The sequence below is a fragment of the Thamnophis elegans genome, chromosome 10, assembly GCF_009769535.1.
Source record: "Thamnophis elegans isolate rThaEle1 chromosome 10, rThaEle1.pri, whole genome shotgun sequence".
Taxonomy (NCBI): Eukaryota; Metazoa; Chordata; class Lepidosauria; order Squamata; family Colubridae; genus Thamnophis; species Thamnophis elegans.
In genome coordinates this window covers 29,752,042-29,779,136 of record NC_045550.1, presented here as the reverse complement: position 1 = coordinate 29,779,136, position 27,095 = coordinate 29,752,042, and the positions used below count along the sequence as shown (strand labels likewise).

The 27,095-nt window shown below is 37.3% G+C and overlaps 1 protein-coding gene across 1 annotated transcript in view; it reads left to right on the top strand.

The window, feature by feature from the left end:
• DGKG (diacylglycerol kinase gamma) overlaps positions 1-27,095 on the top strand; it is a 79,034-nt gene that overhangs the window by 6,548 nt on the left and 45,391 nt on the right. The window contains exons 3-13 of the mRNA XM_032225419.1: positions 3,757-3,777; positions 5,778-5,943; positions 8,469-8,531; positions 10,239-10,496; positions 12,035-12,205; positions 17,076-17,125; positions 18,006-18,080; positions 19,493-19,612; positions 23,707-23,824; positions 25,042-25,130; positions 26,532-26,652. Of these exons, the coding sequence (XP_032081310.1) occupies positions 3,757-3,777; positions 5,778-5,943; positions 8,469-8,531; positions 10,239-10,496; positions 12,035-12,205; positions 17,076-17,125; positions 18,006-18,080; positions 19,493-19,612; positions 23,707-23,824; positions 25,042-25,130; positions 26,532-26,652 (1,252 nt within the window). The remainder of the gene's footprint in view (positions 1-3,756; positions 3,778-5,777; positions 5,944-8,468; positions 8,532-10,238; positions 10,497-12,034; positions 12,206-17,075; positions 17,126-18,005; positions 18,081-19,492; positions 19,613-23,706; positions 23,825-25,041; positions 25,131-26,531; positions 26,653-27,095) is intronic.

Genomic DNA, 27,095 nt, shown 5'->3' with positions numbered 1-27,095 from the left:
TTCAAAATGGCACTTAGAACTTAACTTGGTGGTGGGAGTAAAAGTTGAGAAAGGCATAAGGATGATTCTGTCATGTTGCTCTTTTTACTAAGATGAAAAAAAGGGGGGGGTTATTAAACATGACAAAATGAACTATGTCTTCATTGCGGTAGGAAAGGGAAATTAGCAAAAACAACAGTGAGTTGTTTCCAGGTAAGAAAAGGAAGAAAACTGCAGAGCTATTCATGAAGACAAATTAGTCTAGAACTGAATGTTATTAAATTAAATAGGAAGTGAGGACAAATTATTTCTGTGAAATTTTTTGACACCTACCGGTAAAGTAATCGGAAAGACAAGTCAACAAAAAACTCAGCACAAATTGCAATCACATTCCTATTTAGAAAAGTAGTTGTTAGGCTCTTGGAAGCGAGCAGGATAATGTTTGTGGGTGGCTAGAAGTTGTGCGTTCTGCTTTCTGCCAAGAGCACATGCTGTGGTTTCTCTTCTGCACTAAGCAGTTGATGTAAGTATATTTCATTACTATCCACTTAGAAATATGGTTGCATTTGCCATTGGGTATAACAACGAAGTGCCTTTAAAATCCTTTGAAGATGGATTTGCTTTTCTGGGGAGGATGTAGAGGAAGCAGACCAAAAAGGAATATATAAAGAAAGAGAAGATATTTTCATTGAGGTCTTTTGTAACCTATACTTTTTATTTGTTTAATCATCCTCCCCTCCCTACCCCTTAGAAATAACTTTTCAGTGGGAGGGAGGAATAATCCACTGCCCAGAATTCTACTGATTCAGCCAAGTTTCCTTTTTCATTTAAGGAAGGCCAAAAAAAGATAGTTTTTTGAAAGGAATAGCCATCATTGTTGACAGGCAAATTAAAACATTGTTTCAGATAGCAGATTACCTGTCACAATAATCACATTGCGGCTGCCTCTGAAGTAGAAAAGATTGTAAATTTTTGAGTGCAAAGTGAGGCAGTATGGATATACCAATAGTATCTTTTTCCTCTAAGATTTCACATACAGTCCTGGACCAAATAGCAAAATATTTTTAATTTTTTGTGGGCAGTTATCTTTTCCAGCTTTAGATGCAATCTATTATTTTATTTTCAACTACCTTTTATTTTTAACTGCACAAGACCAGTGTTCGTTTTTTGTTCAATTGTATTATTTTATTTTTAAGTATTACCACATATACCAAATATATTGATACATATTTGTACTTTCGGTGATTTTTCTTGCTGAATTTCCAAATGCTTACCTAATTCACTGAAAATCTGGCACTTTTGATTTTGAGCCAGTTTGAGGAAAGCAACTTGCAGAACAAAATGATTTTTTAAAAATCCCACCTTTATTATTTTTATAAACAACTCAAGGCAACGAATATACATAAATACTCTTTCCTTCTCCTACTGCAGTGGTTCCCAAACTTGGCAACTTTAAGACTTGTGGACTTCAACTCCCAGAATTCTCCAGCCAGGAGAATTCTCCAGCCAGGAGAATTGCCAAGTTTGGGAACCACTGTCCTACTGTGTTTCCCCAAAAATAAGACAGGGTCTTATTTTCTTTTAACCCTCAAAATAAGTACTTGGCCTTATTTTCAGGGAAGTCTTATTATTTTTGAAGTGCAGGAGGTGGCAAGCGTGGTCACCTCACGGTTGCTGCTGTGTTGCAATATTTTAGAAAGGGCTTATTTTCAGCGGAGAACTTATTTTCAGAGAAACAGGGCATTTTCCTCACAACAATAACCCTGTGAGGGGAGTTGGGTTGAGAGTGACTGGCCCAAAGTCACCCAGCCAGATTTCATGCCTAAGGCAGGAATAGAACTCTCAGTCTCCCAGCTTCTAGCCCACTGCCTCATCTACTAGGCTGAACTGATATTCTGTAAAGAAAGCTTATATAAATTCACAATACCAAGAGCCCAAATAAATTTATCTCTACTTTCCGTGAAGCCAATTGTACTGTCTTTTCTAAACTATATAATGAAGATGTTAAAAAAGAGCTTTCAGAGACTATTTAAATACTTGAAGCCAACACAGATAAAAGGGAATTAATATTTAAAATATTCATCTGCTACCAAGCCATACAACAATAAAGATTGGAAGTCAAATCAATAAATAACAACAAAAATCATATGCAAGTCCCAGGCAAAATAAAAGTATTCTTAGTTACATGTTCCATTCATTCCAACCTTCTTTTACTGTAGATCATGACAGGAAATACTAGTCCCAAAAAAGTTTAGATGAAAATTATGTAAATTACAACTGTTTAATAAGATAGAGCAATATTGTAAACATTGTAAAAATATTGTAAAATATCCTATATTGTAAAAATCTAATACTCACTAGATTGCAATCCTGGGAATAAGCTCTACTGGATTCCCCGTCCTGAATAACCTCATGAAAGATTTTGCTGTTTGCTGCAGATCCAGTTCTATAATAGGCAGAGTAAGAAAGATGGCTTTGATGGCAAATAATGAGGGGCAGGGAACAATGACAAGATCCATGAGGTGCATACAACCTGCCTTCCACCATATAATTTAGCCTATTTCCCTCAATTCCAGTTAAGATTCTTATTTCTCACCTCACATCAGATCCATGTGTTAGTCTGGAATTAAGAGAGGTACTCTGTGTTGTTCTTTGCCTCATCAGAAAATCAACCTGAAGCAGCATACTCTCTTACTAACCCTAATTAAACTCAGATAGTGTTGATGAAAATAAACAGAGATAATAGATATTATGTTCAAAGCTCTTTGACAGAAGTCCTAGATACAAATATAACAAACAGACAGACAGCATGTGTGCACACACCAGTGGTGGGTTTCAAAAAAATTTAGAACCTCTTTTATAGGTGTGGCCTGCTTTCTGGGAGTGGCTTGTGGCCATGTGACTGGGTGGGAGTGGCTTGCCAGCCATGTGGCTGGGTGGGCATGGTCAATTTGTAAAATGTGGTGAAACTCACTTAACAATGCTCTTGCTTAGCAACCAAAATGTTGACTCAGAAACTCTGGCATTTGAAGCACGCAAGTCTTAAAGCTGTCAAGTTACAAGACCCTTGCATCCCTAACCCTTTAGAAAGAAGCCCAAGGGATGTTCAAACTTGACAGCTTTAAGACTTGTGGATTTCAACTCCCAGAATTCCTCCTTCAGTCATGTTGGCTCAGGAACTGTGTGCAAGTCTTAAAGCTGTCAAGTTACAAGACCCTTGCACCCATAACCCTTTAGAAAAAAACCCAGGGGGTTTCAAACTTGACAGCTTTAAGACTTGTGGACCTCAACTCCCAGAATTCCTCCTCTCGCTCTTCATCTTGATGATGTGCGGACGGGTGGGGGAGGGAGCTGGAACTGGTTGTAAATGGTACTGTTGATTTGTGGAACCTCTTCTATAGAAGAGGTTAGAACTGGCAGGAATCCACCTCTGGCACACACACACATTTCACTAAATCCTTTGAACAGAAAGCTCTTCCTTTCAGAACTTTTTTGCTATCTATCAACTATTTGCAAATTTCCCAAGCCAAAGACCTCATTCAAGATCTTGTAGTAGAACATATCTTTTCATCTGATGGTGAAGTTTGAAACAGGGATACTTCAGAACAATGTGTGCTTCCAAGTGCCTTCTACGGTGGAGCACTTGGGAAAGAACTGCAGTCTACCGTAATTCTTCCTGGATACTTGAATTGTCTTTGTCCAATGGAGTAGCTACATTTCAATGCGTCTTCACTCAACTTTGCTTTGTCTTTCTCTGCCCTTTATTCATGCCCTCAGAAGCAAGACACTTTGAACCAAGTAAGACTTGTTTTCCAACTCAGGCTCTCATGTGTTGTGCTACCGTATTTGTTGCTTTGTATGGTTGCTTTGGCATAAACTAAGATTTCCCTCAAATTATGTAAGTTTATATTTATAAGAAATTTAAATCTGCACATTATTAAACCCCAAAAAATTAAACAAAATTGCTTATCCTGGAGAGCAATAAATCCTTAGGGAGGAAAAAAAATATATAATCCTTAAAATTTGAAACAGCCCAATTAGAATGAACCTATTGTAGCCATAAAATACTTCAGAAAGAAAAATCAGGAAAATGTTTATTTGAAACAGAATGGAATATATTGTCATGGGAAAACTCATGACTGATAAAGATACTCCAAGCGTTATCCCAGAGCATTGGGTCTGACTTGTTTCCCATTCACCCAAGCCACAAATAATGAAAAAGAATTTTGTGTTGTTTTATTTGAAAACTTTTGGGAACAAGTTAATTGGCAAGAAAAATAAAGAGTCAGTGGAATTTTTTTCAGTGTTACAGGATATCATAGCATATAGCATATCAGTCCAGTTATTTGGACAATTGAATAGAGTAGTGACAGTAATGCTTGCTAACTGTTGTTAATAATTTAGATTAAACATTGCAGGGAATATAATAGGCTTGTGTCAGAATTATGAATTACTGCTACCAGTAATAATTCACAGAATGAAAAATTAAGAGCTGGCAAGAGCAAGTTTTTGGCAGCTCTGTTAGCTTTGATCTCTTCTGCTGCCTGACTTATAACTGCCCTACTTGTTTTTAAAGCAACTTTTATTATGAAGTCACTATGAAAATTGTGGGTTTCCTGTTAACAGGAGTGCCCTGTCTTCCATCAGCTACCTTAGAGCTCAGCATAGGGGAAAGCTCTCAAGAGTCCCAGCAATTAAATGTGGGCAAGGTGTCCTTGTTTGCCAGATGGCAAGCAGGACAATGAACAGAACTGAGTACATCTGAAATGTGTGTGTTTGTGTCCTCTTGGACAAAGATCAAATACTTCTTCGGCCAAGCCCATTCTATCAATGTCACCAAGAAGATTTCAATGCATTTGTAAGAATTACTTCCAAAGGTTTATGCTGCTTTGCCTTTTGTGGTGATGCTCAAAGAACTTTAGTTGTGTTGCTTTTTGAGGTTCTACCTTCACCACTGCTACTGTTGTTCTGCATATATGCATGTAACCCTGATTTCAATATGCACATAAGAAATGTATTACCGTGCTTCCTTGTGGCATACTTAAATATAGTTTGTATTCCTGAAATATAATGTTAATTACATGTATTATAGCACATGGGAAAGAGGTGGCATATCAGTATACAGGTAAGCTGCAGCTCTAATGAATACCTGTAGATGGATTTCATGATCCATGGGCTTGCCACAAAAAACACCAGATAGGCCTCAACGTTCTGTGCATAAAGTTATTCTCTTAAATTTTAAATGCATTTTTTTCTTTCTTGGAATAAACCTTTCTTCAGGCCCGTGAAACTCAGAGCTCAAAGAACACCACCAACTGATCTCCTCTGTGTGTGTGTTTGTGTGCGTGTTTGTGTGTGTGTGTGTGTGTGTGTGTGTGTGTGTGTGTACAGCATATTTTAAATGCCAATTGATTCGTAAGACAATAGTGTCTACATGGCTTTTCAATTAACAAGGAGATCCTTTGTCCATGTTAATCTTCAAATCCAGGAGATTAAAGATTGCATTAATCAGATGTAATCCCATGCTTTATTCCGGATACTTTTCCCAACAGTTTTTTGACCCATCGGCATTGTCTAATGACAAGGTTTTTGACCTGTTAGGTATAAACTACTTCCTTAACAGTTGTATTTATTTGTTTCTTCCTTGATTTTTTTCTTCTTCTGCCCTTCCTTCATCTAGCTCCTCAAATGAAAACCTTAATTTAAAATGGGGAGGAAATGTAATGGTAAGATTTCTAACATTTAAAAATTAATTTTAAAATAACAGTTGTGTCTTTTACTTCCCTCCTTCCTGTTAGCCTATTGACTATGAGGGGTTCCAACTCTTTATGAGAACATATCTGGAGGTGGATATTCCAGAAGAGCTCTGTGAGCACCTCTTCATGTCCTTCAAAAGAAAAGTTGGCCAATGTTCTCTCGAGAACCAGCAGCAAAGTTCCAGTATTTCACAGCTGAGCAATCTTGGTAAGCCCTATTTTGTATTTGCTGCTTCAGTTCTCACAAGTGTGGAAATGGCTGACACTGGAATATTTTGAGGTGTCTTTCTGGGCAGGTTTGACTCCCTAAAAGAGTAAATGGGGTCTGCCACTTAATGATACATTGTTTAATATCTTCTGCTTAGGGTCCTGTTATGCCCATTCCAGGAAATTCTGTTCTATTTAGTTTCTTTGAATTTCCACTTAATGAAATGGGCATTTTAATCCTCATTGGGCTGTGTTTCTCCCCTAATATTTTTTATCACAAAAATCTTTTCATAGATAGCATCCACATTCAATGTCCATGGCAGGGATGTGTAGTCAGGGGGAGGCAGAGCCACACCACTGTCATCATGAAAAGAAAAAAAATGTAAAAGGAAAAAGGCGAGAGCTGAAGTCAGGCTGAGCTAATTGCTGCCAGAGTCACCGTGGATGATTCTGCTTAGTGCTTAACTGTTTAAAAAAGCCTCTAAAAAAGCACCCTCTACAGGAGGAGGCAGGAGAATGACGAGCCTCATCTAGTCTGACTTTTTATGATCACTCGAGCAGAGTTAAGCAAGGGTTAAAAGCCGAAAAATTCCTGACATAGATGAGGCACGTCGTTCTTCTGCCTCCTCCTGTAGAGGGCACTTTTTTAAGAGGCTTTTTTAAACAGTTAAGCAGAGTCATTCACGGTGACTCTGGCAGCAACTAGCTCAGCTTGACCTCAGCTCTTGCCTTTTTCCTTTTACATTTTTTTTCTTTTCATGATGGCAGGCAAGAGCAGAGTTGAAATCCTCTCTGAAACAGCTGGAAAAGGTAGGTGTGGGTCAGAGGGAGAGGGAGGAATTAAAACTTCATCCTTCTGGTGCAGGACTTTGGGCAAAAGCTGGAGGGAAGTGCTCTCTCTCCCCAAGTGTAGTTTGATTGCAGGCAGAGCCTTGTTGTCTTTTCAAACCTGTAATCAGTGAAGCTGGGCTGGATCCTTCCGGGGCTGGGGAAAAGTGTGTGACTGTGCTCCAGTATGGCTCTTTGACTGGCTTCCTGCCTTCTCCTGTGGTCTCCCTGACTCCCTCCAATCCAACTTTGTGTGTGTGTGTGTGTGTGTGTGTGTGTGTGTGTGTGTGTTTGAGGGGGGGAGGGAGGGAGAGGGGGAGGAAGGAGGGGAAGGGAGAAGAAAATGAAAAAGAAAGAAGGAAACTTATTTAGCAAAGGAGAAAAACAAATGCTGTCACTTTAAATCGGAACTGAGCATGCCTGGCCGTAGAATTCTGGGAGTTGAAGTCTACAAGTCTAAAAAAATTGCTGCCTCACCAGCCATAAACCTCACTGCACGTCACTGGTCCATGGTCTATCTTTTCTGTAGCTGTGTAAATGGCAAGGTAAATTAAAGTGATTTGAATTGTGAACTGAACAAATGATTCAATAATCATTTTATCACATATTAGGTTCAGATGCAGGGGCTTGATTTGAGAGACCCATATCTTTGATTTTGTTTTAATTAACTCCTTTTCAGTGTTCATATAAAAGGGAAGGTGTTTGTGTGTATTCTGGTGTTTAGGTATTCATTCATTCCGCATGTTTCTCTAAATAATGCTTTTTATCAACTAGATCTGCTTTTAAAATATATGGCGTATGGAAGGTAGTTTGTGGCAACACAAAAGGAGATGTGCTTTTAATAGTGTCTGCCTGTTGGGAAAGAGGGCTTCACTAGTCTACTGAAAGGGGAGGAGAAGGATAAATAGACCTGAATGCAAATGACCACTTGTGACTGCTCTTAAATTCTTTTAAACAACCATTGTGGCTCAACAGCACAGTGGTGTTGATGTTGCCTGTCTCAGCATTTCTTTTACTACACCTTAGCAAGTAAGACTGGTGGTGCTGCTGTGCTCAGGAGGAGCATCTATGACATAGTAAGCTATTTTCTGGAGAGGGGAAAAACAAGAAAGCTTGAGGAAGCTCTGAACCAAGCTGATGAGATTGATAGGAAGACAGAAGGAAATCAAAACAAAAACAGCCATCTATTCATTTCACCCCCTGCCCCGCATCCCTCTGCATGTAGAATCTCAGTTCTATCAGGAGTTATGAACAGGAGTAGCTGCCACATGTGAGCTCCTTTGCCCTGACAAATATCATGCATCCATCCCCGTCTTTCCCTTCCCAAAATGCTCCTACTGCTATTCCCATGATGGGGCCAAGCCAGGCTAAGCGAAAGGTCTCCCCACATAGTCAGCTGCTTTGCTTAGCTAAGGAGGAAGCAGCAAGTTTTCTGCTCTGTCTCATAATGTGCTGTGTTATGCTTCCCCACAGTTGATTGGGCTGAAATTGTTTCTACAGCAATGGTTTTAAGGCTAAAGCAAAATAGTATGTAGCTGCAGCTCTGTATTCTGCCTAAATATGTATTAGTCTTTTGTGGAATAAAAGTAAAATATGCAATTGCTATTGCAAATTTGCAATGAATATTGATCAGTTGATGGCAAGTGCCCATTGTTAAAGCATATTGTGTATGTTCTTATGTTTCTTTTATGTATTCAGAATCCAAGACTCTTGATACAGGTATATCCATCCAGACAGAAGTTGCTTGTGCTCCTGTTACAGGTATCTAATATAAATGCTTTAAGAGCTGCACAATCTTTCATGTTTAATAAGGAGCTTTTATGGGCACCAAAAGGATGAGTTCTATTCAACATTAGTCCCAATACTTTGTTGTCACTTTATGCTGTAAAAACAAACACAAAGCTAGGGACTACCCAGTCCCTGGAATCCTGCACAGAAACATACAACAGCAACTAAGTAAACATGTTAACCAAACAATCCTTGGGTGCCGAGAGATCTCCCATTATGTCAGAGTGGTCTGGCTTTTCTAATCCTTATCCCTTGCCAGGAAACAGTTGCTATGTGGTGATATATCCTTTCTTCAGAGCTGTGTTTCTGATTTTTTGGTATCTCCTCTACCATTCTACTTAGATGCAGAAGATAATCAGGTGAAACATAGGAATCAAGAATCAAGAGTTTAATATTTTTAAATATATATGTAATCTAAGTTGCAATCTGGATTGATTGTATTATTAACGATATGAGCTTTATGAAAATGAATTTGAGCTGTTTCCATGCCACCTTCTTATAGCAAAATAATGCGCCATTTACTTCTCTATTAAATTACTAGATTAAAATTGACACGCTGGTGGGAAATGGTAGGAGAGTCTGCTGGGCAATACAGTAGGTAGGAAAGGCTAGCAGAATTATTACCAAGAAGAGCTTATGCAAGTACAGTAGAGAAAATGGCAAGTTCATCAAGAACAGTACAGAAAAAGTAAGTTCCTCAGAAAAATAAATTAGTAAATTCATCAGAAAAGTATAAGTTCCTCAGAAAAATAAATACAAGATCCTCAATTTTATGTTTTCATCTTTCTCTGACAAAGTGAATAATTTATCATATCAACATCTGTGAAGGGTTTTTCATGTGATATCTATATGAAGTATTAAATAAATAACTTAATCATATCAGGATTAAGAAATATTTTTGCCACATCATTATTGGCAGGCTTCTCTTAGATGACTGGAACTGCCCAACCTTTTTAATTATTTCATTTATATCCTGCCATTATTATTTTTACAAATAATTCAAGGCAGCAGGCATATCAAACACACCTTCCTCCTCCTATTTTTCCCACAACAACAACAATAACAACAACAACAACAACAACCCTGTGAGATGAGGAGCCGAGAGAGAGTGACTGACCCAAGGTCACTCAGCAGCTCTTATGCAGGACTAGAATTCACAGTCTCCTGGTTTTCCAGCCTGATTCCTTAACCACAGACAGTCATGATTTATTGGGGTGGGGTGGGGGTTGCAGAGTTTTCTTTGTCTTATGAATTATGTTAAATCTATTTTAAAGTATATATTATTATTTTCATGCTTAGACCCTGAAAAGTGAAAGAAATCACAGCAACCCCATAAACTGCAAAACAGAGTTTCAAGGGATCACATACTATAAAGTCCTAATTAAGTTATTCATGTCTCAGGATTTGCAAGGAAATCCTATCTCTGTGAAAATCTCTTGCATAAAATAAGGTCCAGTTATATTTGGGGCACCAAGGGAATTTACACAACCATCAAGAAGGGCAGCACAGAGGTAGTGTTCTGAGCCATTCTCGCTGAGATGATGGGTTTGGAAATAATAGTCTAACATGGAAAGGAAGCCTCCATCTTGAAAAAAATTAATAGAAAACATCATGTTTTATTATGATTCATTTCATAATTCATAAATCAAGGCTAATTTATCACTCTATTTTAAATTATAGGGATCAATGGGAAACCGCTTCTAAGTGCCATGGGAAGGCATACACCTGAATCCAAACGCCCCCAGACAAGTCTAGCAGAGCCACAATCAACATCTCTCAGTCCTGTTCCAACATCCAACATCAAAGTCCTTGGGAATGCCTCACCTAGCTGGTCCAGATCATCATCACAAAAATCCACTGCTGGTAACCCTTCTGCTCACAATTCCTCAGGGTCCTCCAAGATATCCTCAGGTTCTCTGCTTACCCCACAATCTCCAGGTGAGATCCGCCTTTCTTTTATGGAGGCATTCCTATATATTTTCCAGCCTCACCCATATATAGACATAAAATTCATTTCACAGGTCAAAATCCTAGTATGGGATACACATCTGGTAAAGAAGCCTGAACTGGAAGGTGAGCTGAGGTGATGAAGTTTTGGCATGTCTGAGGGTTCGAGAAGTAGAAATATCTACATTAGATTGAGAAAATGATTTCAAAAGAAATTTGCAGCATTGGCCAATAAATTACTTCCAGTGTGCTCCCTGATTCAAAGGCATTTATCTGCTATGTGGATCAATCATTTTGAAGGAATTTTCACCCAATTTACAATCACATTTTGGAATTTCCAGAATTCCCATTGCTAAGCAAGACAGTAATTAAGTGAGTTATACCTGATTTTATGACCTTTTTGCCACGGTTGTTAAGTAAATCACTACAGTTGTTAAATGAATCATGCAGACATTAAACTAATCTGGATTCTCCCGTTGACTTTGCTTGTTGGACGCTGGCTGGGAAGGCTACAAATGGCAATCATATGATCCCAGGACAGGGCAACTGTCGTAAATGCATCCTGGTTGCCAACTTTTCATCACATGACAATGGGGATGCTACAGTAGTCATAGATGCAAGGACCAGTCATAAGTCATTTTTCAGTGCCATTATAACTTTGAACGATTGCTAAACAAATGTTGCAAATCAAAGTCTACAGTAATCTTACTGGGATTATGTTATCTGCTCCTTGAGCTCTGCACTTTTATTCCAAGCATTCTGAATTCAGCAGTTTTTGATGTTGTTTTTTTAAATGTTTGTGAGAAGGGTGGTGTAAGAGTTGCTTCCTTCTGAGTTGTTGTCATTCTAATATTTTATTATGTGGTAAGAGCAGCTGGGACTGGGTGACCCAATGTTTCCAGAGTGCTACTTTATGCCAGGAAGTAAAGGGTAAATTAGCAAGATTAGAATTTACTGGTATACTAATTTCTTCACCCACACTTATTTCTTCCAAGTCACTTCTTCCTTTTCAGGTACAGGATAGAATCTAATAAATATATTAATCAGCTGTAGTCCACAAAAGTGCATACTGTAACAAAATATTAATTCACACAAGAGAATAATTTCCTTCCCCCTCCACTTCCATGCAAACATCCTTCTTCCTATCCTGTTTTCCTCATTCTGTTTCATCTGCTGCTTCTCTTCCCTCCCTCTCACCACATTCTCTCCAGGGGCTTACAATTCTTCTCATCCTAACTTCCCCATTGGGCTACCATGCTTTCTTCTTCACTGGAGTTTTAGGTTTGGATTTTTAAAAACACCTGTTAGCACAATGTAATTGTGTAATGAAATCCATCCCAATATCCTAAATTCTTGATTTGCCGTGCAGAGTCTGTTGCAGCCCCTTAGCTCACAAAAGTTAATTTTGATCTAAGATCCACATTGTAGCTCTAAATCAATTTCACCTAACAGCCTGAACCTGTTTTGAATTATAATCTAAAGAATGTCAGATTACAAAAACAACCTGAACCTTTTTCTCTTCCTTTTAGGTTCCAAAAGTTTGGACAAGAAACTTCCTTTCAATCTCCGAAAGAGTAACATCTCCCTAAAAACAGCCAGTCCACACCCACCAGCCCCTTTGGCTCAGGTAGTCTACCTGAAGGACATTGTCTGCTACCTGTCACTGCTGGAAAGGGGACGGGCTGAGGATAAGCTGGAGTGTAAGTGCTTGGGTGACAGGAAGAACATCTGTAGTCCTTCAGCACCACGTGCAAAACTATGGGTGCCTTGTTCACAGGTGGCAGGGGTGGAAGGAATGTGGGAGGGTTGTGGTTTTAGAGGAAACCATACGAGCTTCGAGGTTTATAAGGGGGTAAATGTTGAGATTCATATGGGTGTGAATCATGAATGAAGCTGCAACTCCTGCCGACCTGACAATTCGAAAGCTTCCAAACCGAGTAGATAAATAGGTACCATTTTGGTGGATTCGTTAATGGAGACATGAAAAGAGCCCCCAACTGGACACTCCCTTGGGTAACAGTGATGTCACTATTTGATCCTTTCACCATTTTTTTTTCCACAGGAAAAAATAAATAAATGAAGACAACAAATTGTTCATTCATTCCTTTCCAGTTAAACAGGAATAGGAACCTATGAATCCCCATGGGCATTGTCGGACTATATCATCAGCTCCAATATGGCCAGTGATGAGTGATCAGAGCTGGAAAGAGTTATGGTCCACATCAAGTGGCTCAGTATGGACTCAATATTGATTAAACAACATTTGCTTAGTATTCACTGATGGAAGACTTGTTATATTAATCCATAGCTCGTATTTCTATTACTTTTTCTCTTAGGGGAGAATTTTCAGGGAGCAAAAAATTTGTGAATGATTTTCAAATATATTTCAGTATGAAATGCTCAAGATTCAGCAGTTCCTTCTCCTGCTATCACATCTATTCCTCCTGACTTTCTAAAATAACAGCTCATAGGCCACCACAAAAAATGAAATGGGGCATAGGTACTCTTTTAATTTGTTCACATGTTTGGGTGTGGCGTTATTAATCTGAAATGTTCCCTGTGTCCTTCCTGATAAGCGGCTTCTACTGTGATTAATCAAAAGGTGTTTGTGGTAGCATTTTTATTATGTGGCAAGAGCAGCTGGGATGGGGAAGTCACTGTTTTCTTCTCTAGCTGATACTTTAATAGAAAGGAAAGAAGTTAAGAGGTAACACTACGTGTACTTTAAAAGCTGCAGGTGAGCAATTCATGCATCAGTCATCAGCTCTGATGAAATACCAGTTCAGTGATGTAATTTCAAATTCCTCAGTTAGGACTTACCAGCTTCCTTATCCTGGAAGGTAAGAGTGTTTTCTCAAATAAGTAGCTGTGTGTTGAGGAGTGGAATGATAGAATATATGGGTTCAAATAGCTATAAACATTGCTTCTACTACAGTTGTGTTGGGAGTACTGAAGTGCTTCCAGATTGAAAGGATTCAATAGTGCCCTCACCATTGCCCAGGGGAGGCCCAGTTGGGAGCTCTTTTCTCATCCTCATTAAGTTGGGTATTGACACGGTATGCATTTATCTACTCACAGTCGTCCGCTTTCTAACTACTGGGTCACCCATCCTGCAGCAACAACCAGGTCTTGAATGCAGGCATGCCGATCATCAGCCCAGGGTCCTAATCTTGTGAGCCATCATGTTCCCACAAGTATTGCTGAAGACCTAAGACCTTTTAAATTAACTGCTTAAAAATAAACCTAGACCGTGATTTGGAAGGGCAGCTCATCTGATGAATTTTAACCCTTTTGTAATGTATAAACAGACCTGCTTCTTTTTTCTTTACACTTATGCTTTCTCCCCATATTAGTATAACTCTCAGTTTTGTTTTGCTTTCTATTTTTCCTCACCTGACTTCCAGCCTTATTTGAAGTATGGCTACTAGTGGGCGGTTATATGCATAACACATGGTGTTATGTGAATCTTTTCATTGCAGAAAGGACTTTCCAGATACAAATGGAGTTGGAAGTCCTAGGTGGATATAATAGGGACGCTATTTAGCACGCAGGAGTGGTTGCCTGTTTATAACCTTTTTTTCATCTCCTTCTTCCTTTGTGCTAAGGAAGCTAAACTCTGAGTCATTTGCCATTTAAAACTGCTAGTTTATAAGCCAATCTCTATTATACAGCAGAGAACAAATTAATTATGAGATATCACTGTGGAAAAAACCCAATGTCATTCTCCCAGGATCATCTATGATCTATCCAGGTGTAACATTTCAAATTGAATGGTTCAATACAATCTCTTCAGTCCTCATAACAGGAGTCAAAATGTGATGTTGAACATGCCCTTTAGATTGGATGGAACATTTCTAGTTCTAGGACCGGCCTCTGTGTAATTGCGTGTGGTGATAAGCAAGGATATTACTTTTCCTATTTGAAGTGATGTTGAACAAATGTTGCTTTCTTTTTATGCTGTTCATATCCTAGGACAAAATCATACATCTCTATTGGTCTTCTTGGTTCCGTTGTTACATATCACTGATTTTATGAACTGAATTGTCATATATGTAGCAGAGAAAGGAGAAAAACAGCTTTAAAATGAAATTTGTTATCTACATGTTACTTTTTTGCAAAATATAAACTACATACATTGAGAAATAGTGTGTCGTTTTATTAACCTTCCTGAAATTGTAAAAGGCTGCCCTCTAGTGCTATTTGTTAAAGTTTTCCATTAAAGATAAGAATATATTATTTAAATGTAACACTATGTACAAAAAAAACCAAAGAAAAATCCTTAAACTTGAAGGATTTGGCTGAAGCCAATGTAAAAAGTAATCTAAAGATTTTTTTCTTCTAAAAGATCAGTTACATATTTTAAGAATGAACTGTGTATGATTATAAGGAATTAAATATAGAGAATATTGATGACAATAAATTGGCACAGAGAATTATTCTACAATTTTGGAAGCAACACTCAGAGATTAAAATTATAGTCTATGCAGCATAAGACTCATTTCCTCAATTTGAGTGGAATTGGATGACATAATATCCAACCAGCTGGCTGAACTTCATAGATACTGTAGCCAAATATACCATCTGCTTCTTTGTGGAAATGCATTGGCCTTAAGATTGACATGGACACTGCCATTCACGTTATAAATTCATTGGTATTTTTGATCTACTGATTTGGTATTCTATTTACATAAATATATATTAAATCAGCTGTTAAGCATCTTCAGTGCTGAATATAGTACTTCAAGCCCCATATACTGCAGCAACACCATATTGGGGAAAACTTGCCTTGTTTATTTTTAACTAAAAATGAAAAAAAAACACCCCTCCAATTTTCAGGGACCATTGTCAAACTGCCAACTGCCATAAAAGAGGGGCTGGAGACAACTCTGATTTACTGATACAATTCATACTGATTCTTAAGGAACATGGATGTGCGTAAAACCAATTGCAAAAAACTAATTTCTTGATCTCTGGTCAGTCAGAAAGTAGAAATATAACTATGTAATGCCAAGTTGCCTCCATGGTATTCCAGAATGCCAGCTACGTGCTGGGCAGACTTGTTACGTAGTAATTTAGTCATCTAGTTTTACAGAAATTCCCATAACATGGGGCAGAGACATGCCCTGGCTCACATCTGCAGGGTTAAGGTCAAACCCCTTACTTTCCATTAGAAAGAAAAAATTTTGTTTATTGTAAAACTAAAAGTTAGGAATTTTAGCCAGAAAAAGTAGTCTTAAAAATTGACTGACTAGAATTTTCAGGATCATCTGGAGGAGGGACCCAAAAATAATTGATAATTAATATTTTTCAATCACTAATCATCATATGAATATGAAGAATATGAAGAACGGTTGCAGGAACTGGGTATGTCTAGTTTAATGAAAAGAAGGATTAGGGGGTGACATAATTGCACTGTTCTGATATCTCAGGGGTTGCCACAAAGAAGAGGGAGTCAAACTATTCTCTAAAGCACCTGAGGGTACAACAAGAAGCAATGGATAGAAACTAATCAAAGAAGAAGCAACTTAGAACTAAGGAGAAATTTCCTGAGAGTTAGAACAATTAATCAGTGGAACAACTTGCCTCCAGAAGTTGTGAATGCTCCCACACTGGAAATTTTTAAGAAGAGTTTGGATAACCATTTGTCTGAAGTGGTGTAGGGTTTCTTGCCTAGGTCCCTTCCAACTCTGTTATTCTATTCTATTCTAATAAGTAAAAATGTCTAGCTAACTATATTAACAGGATGGGTGCAACAATTGCAGAAAAGGTGAGGCAAAGCTTGAAGAAGGTGTACAAGTTCCTGGCCCAGTGTGAGCACAGAGGGGCTGGAGGAGGGTGTGCAGGTAACTTACCCCAGAGACTTGTGACCTTCTTTGCTGACTTTCTCATTCTAGTAAAGCAGTGGTTCCCAAACTTGGCAACTTTAAGACTTGTGGACTTCAACTCTTCAACAGCAGAGCTGGCTGGTGAATTCTGGGAGTTGAAGTCCACAAGTCTTAAAGTTGCCAAGTTTGGGAACCACTGTAGTAAAGCCATAGGGAAGATCACACAAGGCAATCACTTGATCATGGGATGCTCTAAGTGGTCATAAGGCCAAGTGCCAAGATTATGATTGCAAAGCTCCTGGGAAGCCAGAACTCTGAAAACTGGTTGTAACCACCATTCATTCAGCACTGTTGTAACTTCAACAATTACTAAACAAATGGCTGTAAGTCAAGGACTATCTCTGGTAACAGATTTTTGGAAGCCTGTCAAAGTTTCCCTCTGCTCTTCATTACACTAAAAAAAATCACTGTAGGCTAATCTTGAATTTCTTTCTCACAACCTCTTTTTTTCAGAGCTCAGCTAATGTTTAGTTACCCTCTTTTCAATTCCTTCTCTTTTTATGGTTATACATTTATTTGATGTGAATTATCAAATACAAAGGGTTAACTGAAGGCAAAGACTTCACTGTGGTCAGCTCACCTTGAAGTTAAATCAGTGGTAGACTGTAAAACCTGACTCATTAGCTCTTTTGTTATGGGAACATACATTTGTTACATATCTTTGCACATGTGTGTTTTCTTGCAGTTATGTTTCGCCTCTATGATACAGATGGCAATGGCTTCCTCGACAGCTCGGTAAGCAAACTAGTCCTTTTCTTTAAAAGGATAAGAAGTTACACTTTTCCTCAAATGCCTTGGGGCTTTCCTACTGTGATGCCCCTACAAAGTATTTAGGGCAAGGCAAGGATTAAATTCAGCAGGTTCTGACAGGTTCTGGAGAACCGGTAGCGGAAATTTTGAGTAGCTCGGAGAACCGGCAAATACCACCTCTGGCTGGGCCAAGGGTGGGGTGGGAATGGAGATTTTGCGATATCCTTTCCCCCAGCAGTGGGGAGGAAATGGAGATTTTGCAGTATCCTTCCCCTGCAGTGCCCACCAAGCCATGCCCACTGAACCAGTAGTAAAACACTTGAATTTCACCACTGGATCAAGGGATACATCAATGAAATCTGGCCATCTCTGGAAAAACATTTCTAGTCTCCAACTAGAAACGGAAACAAGATCATTCATAGTTGAGCATTCCAGCATGGAAATAAGATCATTTGAAGTTGAGGGATTCTTCATAAAGGGGTTTATACAGGTCTTTTTCAAAGTTGGCAGGCTCTGGTAAATTTAGCTGGTTAATAGCAGCATCAAAGCTTGGATCTGGCTCTTTAAATTTTCCAAAACTGTTTTGATATAGTGTAATTCAGTTACCTTATGGAAAACTTAAATGGAAGGCAATGATATGAGTGTAGCTGTGCTGTGTAATATTACCCTTCTGCAAGCACTTTAAAGTGTTTATTCTTAAAAAAGAAAAATAATAATCTGACATAATTGTATTAAAGAGGTGGCTCACCTTTATAAAGATATTTACCTTTTTTCCTGCATGCTTATATATAATGGCAACATCCATATAGTATATCACTCACGTTTTAAAAACATTTACCATCTTCCATCTTGTTTCTAAATTCAGGAGCTCGATCGTATTATCAATCAAATGGTACATGTAGCAGAATATCTGGAATGGGACTCCACAGAATTAAGACCAGTAAGTTATTTTTCCATGTAGAATTGGACTTTATTTTTTAAAAGTGCTTTGTTCTGCTTTTGAGCATCAATTTTTCCTCTGAGGGCTAAGTCATACACAATATTCAATAAACAATGTATAACTACCATTTTTCCTTTTCTTTACAGCAAAGTAAACATAGCAGTGGATCACTACTAATTAAGATTACCATATGCAAAAGGTTACACCTTCTTCCTAGAAACATGTTTAGCAACATATGCCCTGTCCAATGTGATTTTTTTTCATTTTCTTTGGGTAATTCATCCATGCAGAATACTGGCATTTTTGTGTTGCAAATGGAAAAATGGTGTAATAAAATTTCTCTTCTCCATGGCCCAGTCAGGATTGCTCCAACAAGCACTTTAAAAAATCTAGAAAAATATCTAGATACTATTTATATTTAATCTTATGTAGATTGGTTCTGAATTACTGAGATTAAACTATAAATACAAGGATGGTCCCTATTTTTATTTCCAGAAAGGTTACTATCTTAGTCTGTGGCAGCAAAAACAGAATCTTGTGGCATATTAAAATTAACTTATCCTTAAAAATGTAAGCTACAATTAATTTTTAATATGCCACATTTTCTGGTTATTGTTCTTTTAAATGATTTCTTGAGTCACCCATTGATTCTAAATAGCCAGTTTAAACCTGTCAAACATATTGTAATAATCAAGTCACAAATAGAATAGTTCCAAAAAGGGTTTTTTATTTTTGTATTTATTTGACAGAATTTTAAGGCATCCACCACCCACAGCTTATTTTTTCCCCCTTAAAACATCTCTTAAGGAATAAGGATAATTATAATTTCACAGGAAGATAAATTGGAGGCTTAAAAAAATCTGACTTGGGAAATGTGTAACAAAGAACTGCAAAACCAAACAAACAAGCAAAACTCAACCAAAAAAACTAGAATTCCATAGAACTCTAAATTATTCTTGGGGCTGATTATCAGATCCAAGTCTTCTGCAAACAAGCATGGTTTTTTTAAAAAAAAAAAAAAAAAGCAAAAGAAGCAAAAGAATAAGTTGAAGAAGTCAAAGCAATGTGATGAAACCCAGAGTTCAGACTGACAACCTGACTTGGATGGAAATATTGTATGACACCTTTATGTCTCAGCCAGCTAATGGAATCAACTGACAGCATTCAGTCTATGAGATCAGCTGATTATATTCAGGCTGAAATTGCAATCTAGATGTTGTCTCCACTGCTACGTCTACCTCCTAGACTCTGTGATTCACAATGCAAACATCAGTGCCCTTGATTGTTTAACATAATGTTGCAATCAGTTTTGCTTCCCGTGCCTAGTATTCAAAGCCTACAGAACATTTCCTATCATAAAAATAATTACAACTGAAAAAATATATGATGTAACTGGACTTTGTCTTCTACAGATTTTGAAAGAGATGATGGAAGAAATAGACTATGATCATGATGGAACTGTGACACTTGAAGAATGGATTCGGGGTGGTATGACCACCATCCCTCTGCTTGTTCTTCTAGGCATGGAAACAGTGAGTAACAGGCCAGACCTCACAACAATAAGCCAAACTTTCCCAACATGGTGTGTTCTAGAGTAACAATACATTTACCTAGGATAGGAGAGAGTTATTATTTGTTGTATAACCTTTCTTTCTACACATTATGCAATGTGACTAACAATAATTGAAATGCAGAATATAAAATGGAAATTAAACATAAAACATAAATTAAAACCAAACCAAATATTATTTAACAGTAAAAAAAAAGCCCAGCAAAAGATATACATTCAGCTTTTTTTTTCCAAGGCCAAAAAAAGGACTGTACATGTAACTATTGTTGAGAAAACCAGAAACCACTTCTTTATTATTCTTTGTTTTTCTTTTATCTTTCTTTTTCTATAATTTTTTCACTTTTCTATTACTTTTCTCCATTTCTCTTTGTATTTTATTCCATGGAAAAACGCATTTAAGAAAAAATAATTTAAGAGTGTGAGCCTAATAGAATCCCAAAGGTGGACAATCCACCACTGGAAGCAATGCAACTGAAGGTCTTCTCCTGCATACTGAATAAATTTGACTTTGAAAACAAATCATCTTCTGAAGGGCCTCTTATGTAGAACTTCACATCTAGAAAGATTTGTAATAGGAAAGGAAATGTCTCAAACAATCAGATTTCAAGCTATTTTAATTTTGAAAATTAGCACCAATACTCTAAACTGTACCCATGAAGCAATTATGGGAAATAAGTTGAGAAAAGGTGCTGTACAGAATGTGACCTTCTGAAGGAAATTAGCTATGATCAATCAGAATCTGCTTACAAGAAAGTAAAGTAAGTATGAAAACTTTCACCAATAATCTAATGGTAGTTTCCCATTATGTGTAATTATTTTTATTAACATTTGCATTGCTTGATGAAATGTAAGGAGAGGATTGAAGAAATGTTGTACATTGCAAGGCAGTCATTTATCTAACTTTTACCTTCAAGGACAAAAAAATTAACATACTGCTTTTGATATATAACATATAAAGATAATATGTATGTGACATCTCTCTCTAAGGGGTAAAGCACATGCTGTGTAGTGCAGTGTAAAGCAGAGAGCTTCCAATGAACATTTACTTGAATATACACAGACTCTTAGACTCTTAAATCTCTGACCTTTTGAGAGTGCAAGTATTGCAAAATCCAGATTCTCAGTTTCCTTTCTAGCCATAGACACTGAGAACATCTTGACTGTCTGCATAGTATTCAAGGATTGTGTTAACAGTTATTCAAAGCTTCTAAAAAGTGAAAGAGGTCAATGTAAATAAATTTAATTAGGTTCAAAGTAAATCTAATAATATAGTAATTGATTGTGTATTGTAATATTACAGTGCTATGGAACACATATCCATTTTACCCCTCCATCTGCCCTAGATTCTTGAGACATACAATACAAGCAACCTTTTGAATTCCTGATGTAAACATTGGTACATCAACAGCAGGAGCGATGTACTCATTTTCAGTTCTATAATTTCATGATTTAGAAGTCCTATCTTTAGAAGGTAATGTGGTTATCTGATGGATTTTGAGAGATTATCTGATGCTCTTGACTTCTTGAGAAATCAGATAGAAAACACAATACAATAGGGCAGATTGAAATACTGTATATACCGGTATGTATACACGTAGGAAAAAGATATTTTCTAATTTTAATTCTACAACTTCTTAAAATAAGGGTATCAATCATCAGGCCTAGTAATTATGGTTATGTACCATCAAAGGCAATATTCCTCTGAGGAACACAGAGTAAGAGGATGTTAATGTGCTCTGTATGAGGTTCCATAAGCTTTATTGACAATTGTGCGACAATAATCTCAAACTGTGTAAAGGCCTTTTTTCCTGATCCACTACATTACTTCTTAGAAGATAAGCAGCACATTTTGTTATCTGACAGCAAACCTGGGTAATATTTCCTGTACAAAGTTCTATCTGTTGAAAAATTGTGAATTCTGTATTTTATATATTTTCTATTCAGGATAGGCTGGATGGCTGTTTTTTTCTTTTCTTTCAACATTTTGGTAGCATGTCACTTCCTATTTTACCTGGTCACATGGTAAATGCACACTTGTTCCTTTAGAAACAACTGGCCTGATTCAATGTCTACACTACAGTCCCCTATACTTCTCTGTTTGATTGGGATTAGTAGGTTCTGGCTAATTTTATAATTTTCTTGGCTAACTCTCATGAGTCCAATTAGAAGGCTTTGCTTGTCCTTAGGGAGTATTGTTTCTAGTCTTTTTGTAAATGAGTGTAATACAAAATAAAATAAAGTTAAAAGGCAAAATAAAAGGCAAATGAACTGGAAATTGTCTAATGCAACTGTTGAAAGCGACCTCCATGAACTTGCTGTTGCAACTTTGGTGCTTGGCTGATGGTTTTCTCTGGCTCAAAATGGGAATCCTAAGTTAAATGTTTGTGGGGGGGGGGGAGAAGACCAAGTTGCATTGAATAGTAGAAAAATGCTTGTGTTTTGTGCCTCTATAAGTAACTGTAGATCAGAGATTAGATTTTTGCTGTGAAGCCACCTTGCATATCACTGTATCCCAGATAGACATGTCAGCCACCATAACCATTCAAAAGGCAATATTTGAAATTGTAATTATGCAGATATTAGTAATAAAGTACTCTGGAGTGCCTTTTGCTTAAATGGCACTCATGGAATCTTGTTGATTCACTCCTCTTCAAATTGGCACTTGCTTTTTCAATACTTATCATAGAGGTGATTGCGTATAGTGTATAGTGGCACAATCGTTAGAGTATTCTATGCCAAATACTGCACACCTGTATAGGGAGTTGCCATAACGCACAAGATTGATGTTCACCATAATGACACAATGAGAATAATATCTGGAACCCTTAAATTCACACCACTTTCATGGCTTCATGTGCTTTCTACATTGCACCTCCTGACTTATCTCAGATGACAACAGTTTCAGAGTGGAATAAGATAAACACACCGAATGGCCAAGAGCCTGCAATGTGACTAGTGCATCGAATAAACTATAACACATATGTGTCAAGAAAGTTTCCTCAGAAAAAGTTTTAAGGCACCTGGGATGATCTCATTCCAGCCACACCAAGAAGCAGTTAAATGGTTATCTTCCTTAGCTATCAAATTATAACATCTATCCCAATGCAATTCTATGGCTCCATATTACAGTGTTTATTAAGGTTATCTTAATTAATATATTGTCTCCTATATTGTATTGTACATACACACTACACACACACACATCACACGTGCATATCTATATTTGCTGATGCTTTAACTGTATATTAATGATTGCACAATCCCTGTAGACGCCATAAACGTTAAATAAATAAATAAAAGAGGCTACTATTGATAGGACAACCATTCATCTTTATATCTGTCAGAGATGCTGGTAACACCCTCCTCTTCCCACCCAAAAAAATCTATCATACCTTACAGATAATTATACCATTCTAATACTAATTGCTGAAAAAAAAACATATTTACATTTTAGAAATCCAAGTTATAATTCATTAGATTATTCAGTCTTTGTCTTTTTGACTATATGATACTACATAGATTATTTAGACCATTTCCCAAAAATGGTATACAAAAACATTGGACAATGCTATTATGGTTAACTTACCTACTGTAATCAAATTGAATCTCCAATCAAAATAGTTATTGTTTGGAGATGATAGAAATGTACTATAGCATATCAGGAGAAGATCAAGTCAAGACAGGTTAATGTATTCTCTGGGTAATTATTTATCATGAGTCTTAGATTATTTTCTTGCATGGTAGCAAAAGTTTAATTTTTAAAAATTCTGTAGCTTCTTTTCAAAACATAAAGAGAAGCTAGCAAAACTATAACATAGGTTAATTCAGACAATTATTTACAGGGTTGTTGACATGCCAATTAAGTTCAACAAGAGTGTCTGTGTGAAGAAAACTGATGAATGTTTTCTATAGTTCTGACATTATTAGTTCATATTGTAAAGAGATAACATTGATAATTATGCATTTTCTGTGATTGGGTCATCAGTGGGTCATTAGAGATTCATCATACTGATTCTTCTCTGCTAAGTGAACTTTTTTTTAAAAAAATCCCTACAGAATATAAAGGATGATGGCCAACATGCTTGGAGATTGAAACATTTCAAGAAGCCTGCTACTGCAAACTTTTGCCGTACTATGTTACTGGGAGTTAGGAAGCAAGGCTTATGCTGTTCCTGTAAGTCCCTGCTGATGCACAATAATCATGGCTAGTGAGGGTTACCTGCTTGTCAGTTGGGAAGGGTCATGTCAAAATCTCCCCAAAAGATGGGGAAAGGGGTTTTTAAATTTTAGTTTCTGTTTAATCTTAAAACAGAGATAGTAAGGCTTCAATATTTCCAGTATGTTCCTTTCTCAAGGGTTGCTTGAGAGTTTTGCAGTTGTACCCCATTAGAGAACCAGATACAAATGATAACCCACTTTCAAGTCAACCAAAGTAACAATTCAGAGAGAATAGTCTTTTCTAGGACTCAGACTCGACTTGAAAAGCTGAATGTTGAGTGCTTTAAGAGCTTCCTATTGCTACAGCTGTTCTTTTGAATTGAAGAAATTCATTAGTATTGTGTCAATGGTACTGGACAGTTCCAAAGACTTACAAAAGTTCATTTTAAAAAGAAAAATTGATGAGGCAACCAACAAACAACCTTTTAACTGAAATAGATTATTTACAAAAGCCTAGGTGAAAGAGGCATGTCCTCAGTTGCCATCTAAAGAAAGCTTGGAGGCCAACCTTGGGACAAGAGTTCAAATAATAAGGTAGGATAGATGGTTACTGAGAAGTCTCACTGGATTCAAGAGAACACAATTTTAGTAATGAATAGAGATGGCAATTGTTAATACATTACTTTCAAATTTTAACTTATGGGAATCTGAGGTTTAGAAGATAACATAACATATTGATTGTAACCCCATGCTGAGAAATGACCTCATCCAACACCAGTAGATGCTAATCATGAGGAGTAAAAGAATCATATCCTGAGGCAACCCACAACACAAAATTTAGGGCTCAATCTCTCTCTCTGGAATTGCACTTGAAAAAGGAGGAGGGGAACTGCCAAGTACTGTTCCCAGCCCACTAAGCCAATTCAGAAGGATTCATAATCAATGATATCGAAAGTTGCTGAAAGTTCAAGGAGAGCCAGGACAAATGCACCACTTCTGTCCCTAGCCAGCCAGAGGTCATCCACAAGTGTCATCAATGCATATCAATAGTGAATGATAAATCTACTATCATGGATTATGACAACAGTTTACTCATTTAGAATTTTTCAAAGAATTGAATATATACAATTGCATACATGGAATAATATATTTTAACAGCCAAATTCTAGAAGTAGCTGAAATTGTGCTCAATCCAGTAATTTACAATGGCTCTCTTTTGTTTCCTTTCTACAGTTTGTAAATATACTGTCCATGAAAGATGTGTGTCCAAAGATATTCCTCCTTGCATCAGTACTTACGTAAAATCCAAGAGAAATACAAATGTAAGTGAGGCATATGCGGAAGATTAGTACAATGTGTCCACTATTTAATCATCTGCCATGAATTCAAAAGTCATCTGTATGTAGAACATGCAGTCCATACTATCATACTAATGCTATTTTAGTAAAGGAAGTTTTCTGTCTTACAACAACCATTCACTACTATGATTTTGATATTTGCAGATAAGCTTTAGGATTAATTTTGTTTGCAAAGTGATAATGTATTGTTTTGACTCTTTTAAATTTTGTTGCCTTAAATTTGTATTTAGTGAAAAATCAGTATAGGCATTTAATATAATAAGTAGGTCCACAAAAATACTGCCTTCCAGATCTTCTCATCTCCAGAAATTAACTACTTCAATAGTATTAATAGGTACATTCCATTTTCAGTGGCAGAGACACTGCAGGCTGGTCCTTTGCTGTTTCCAGGGCGGCCCATGGGCCAGATCTAAGCACCCTGTGGGCAGGATCTGGCCCGCAGGTCTTGAGTTTGAACACCCCTGTACTGGAGAAATTAAAACTCTGCTGAAATTGTAACTGTGTTAAGATTCAAACAGTATGCTCTCTGTTGCAAAAAAGCAAAAGTCAAGAGTTTCAGTTAGTACAGGTGCTACTTGAATCAGACATTGAGCATTAGAGAGACACAGTTGTTTACAGTGTATGCACATGGGTATACAATACCCCTTAACAGCTGCAGTATGCATATTATAAGTTATAATGTAATGGTGAGTGGGAAAGACCTTGGACATAGAGCAAGAGATGCTAACTAGGTAACCATCAGATAAGAGCCCGCAGCTGCAGACTGAGCAGAGCAAGAGTTTCAGAAGTGACTCTCTGTAAGTTCTCAGGCTCTAAAGACGATAGCACAGAACTGTACTTTCACACTTGCAAAATTCTATTAACATAGCTTTATAGTAAAGTAAAATTAGTTTATCTGGTCATATTCCCTGTCTGGTCTACCAGGTAAGGCTGACAGTTAACCTATTTACTTACAACCATTTATGCTTTCAATAAATGTGTAGATAATATCAAACAGCATTTAGGCTTATATACAGCCCCATAGTGCTTTGCAGCACTCTCTGGGCATTTTACAATGATAGTTGTAAAGTACATTGCCCCCAACAATCTGGATTCTCATTTACCGACCTGTGGAGGGATGGAAGGTTGAATCAACCTTGAGTCCTGTCAGGATCGAACTCCGGGCTATTGGCAGAGTTTGCCTATAATGCTGCATTCTAACCACTGTGTCACCAGGGCTCTGATATGAATGTATAGAAATACCCGATAATCAGAGAAAACGCTTTCTAAACTGAAGATGGAGACAGTTCCTGTAGTAGGAATTTCCCTAAATTTGCACTATCCTCCCTTTCCTAACCAAGCTAGTTGAACATTTTGCATTTCTAGGCTATGCAGCACACATGGATTGAGGGCAATTCCCCAGCCAAGTGTGATCGATGTCATAAAAGCATCAAATGCTACCAGGGAATTACCGGACTACATTGTGTATGGTGTCAAATCACAGTGAGTACGTGAAGAGAATGTGTCTTTTTATTATTAACCAAAAATTATGGAAATCCACTTTAGTCAAGACAGATCGTTACACATTTAAATTAATGAATTTTGTGATATGTTGTAAGAAAGATAGATTCATCTTCCCTTACTACTGTAGTTATCCTTCCTAATCCTCAAAATAGCCATTATTCAGTAAATTAGAGAAAACCATAAATGCTAAAATATTGTGGCTCAGCAGTTCATGCGACTATACATCACCTCTTTTATAACCCGATTCTGACATACATTAGATTGCCAAAAGTATTTGCTCACCTGCCTTTACTCGCATATGAACTTACAGTATTTAACCTGTGATTATGTCTTCCTGACTGAATTACTGTTAGTATTTTTCACCCTTTGGATTCATTGTTGAGGTCACTGACACTGCATTAGTGCCCATAATGTGGCTAGATATTT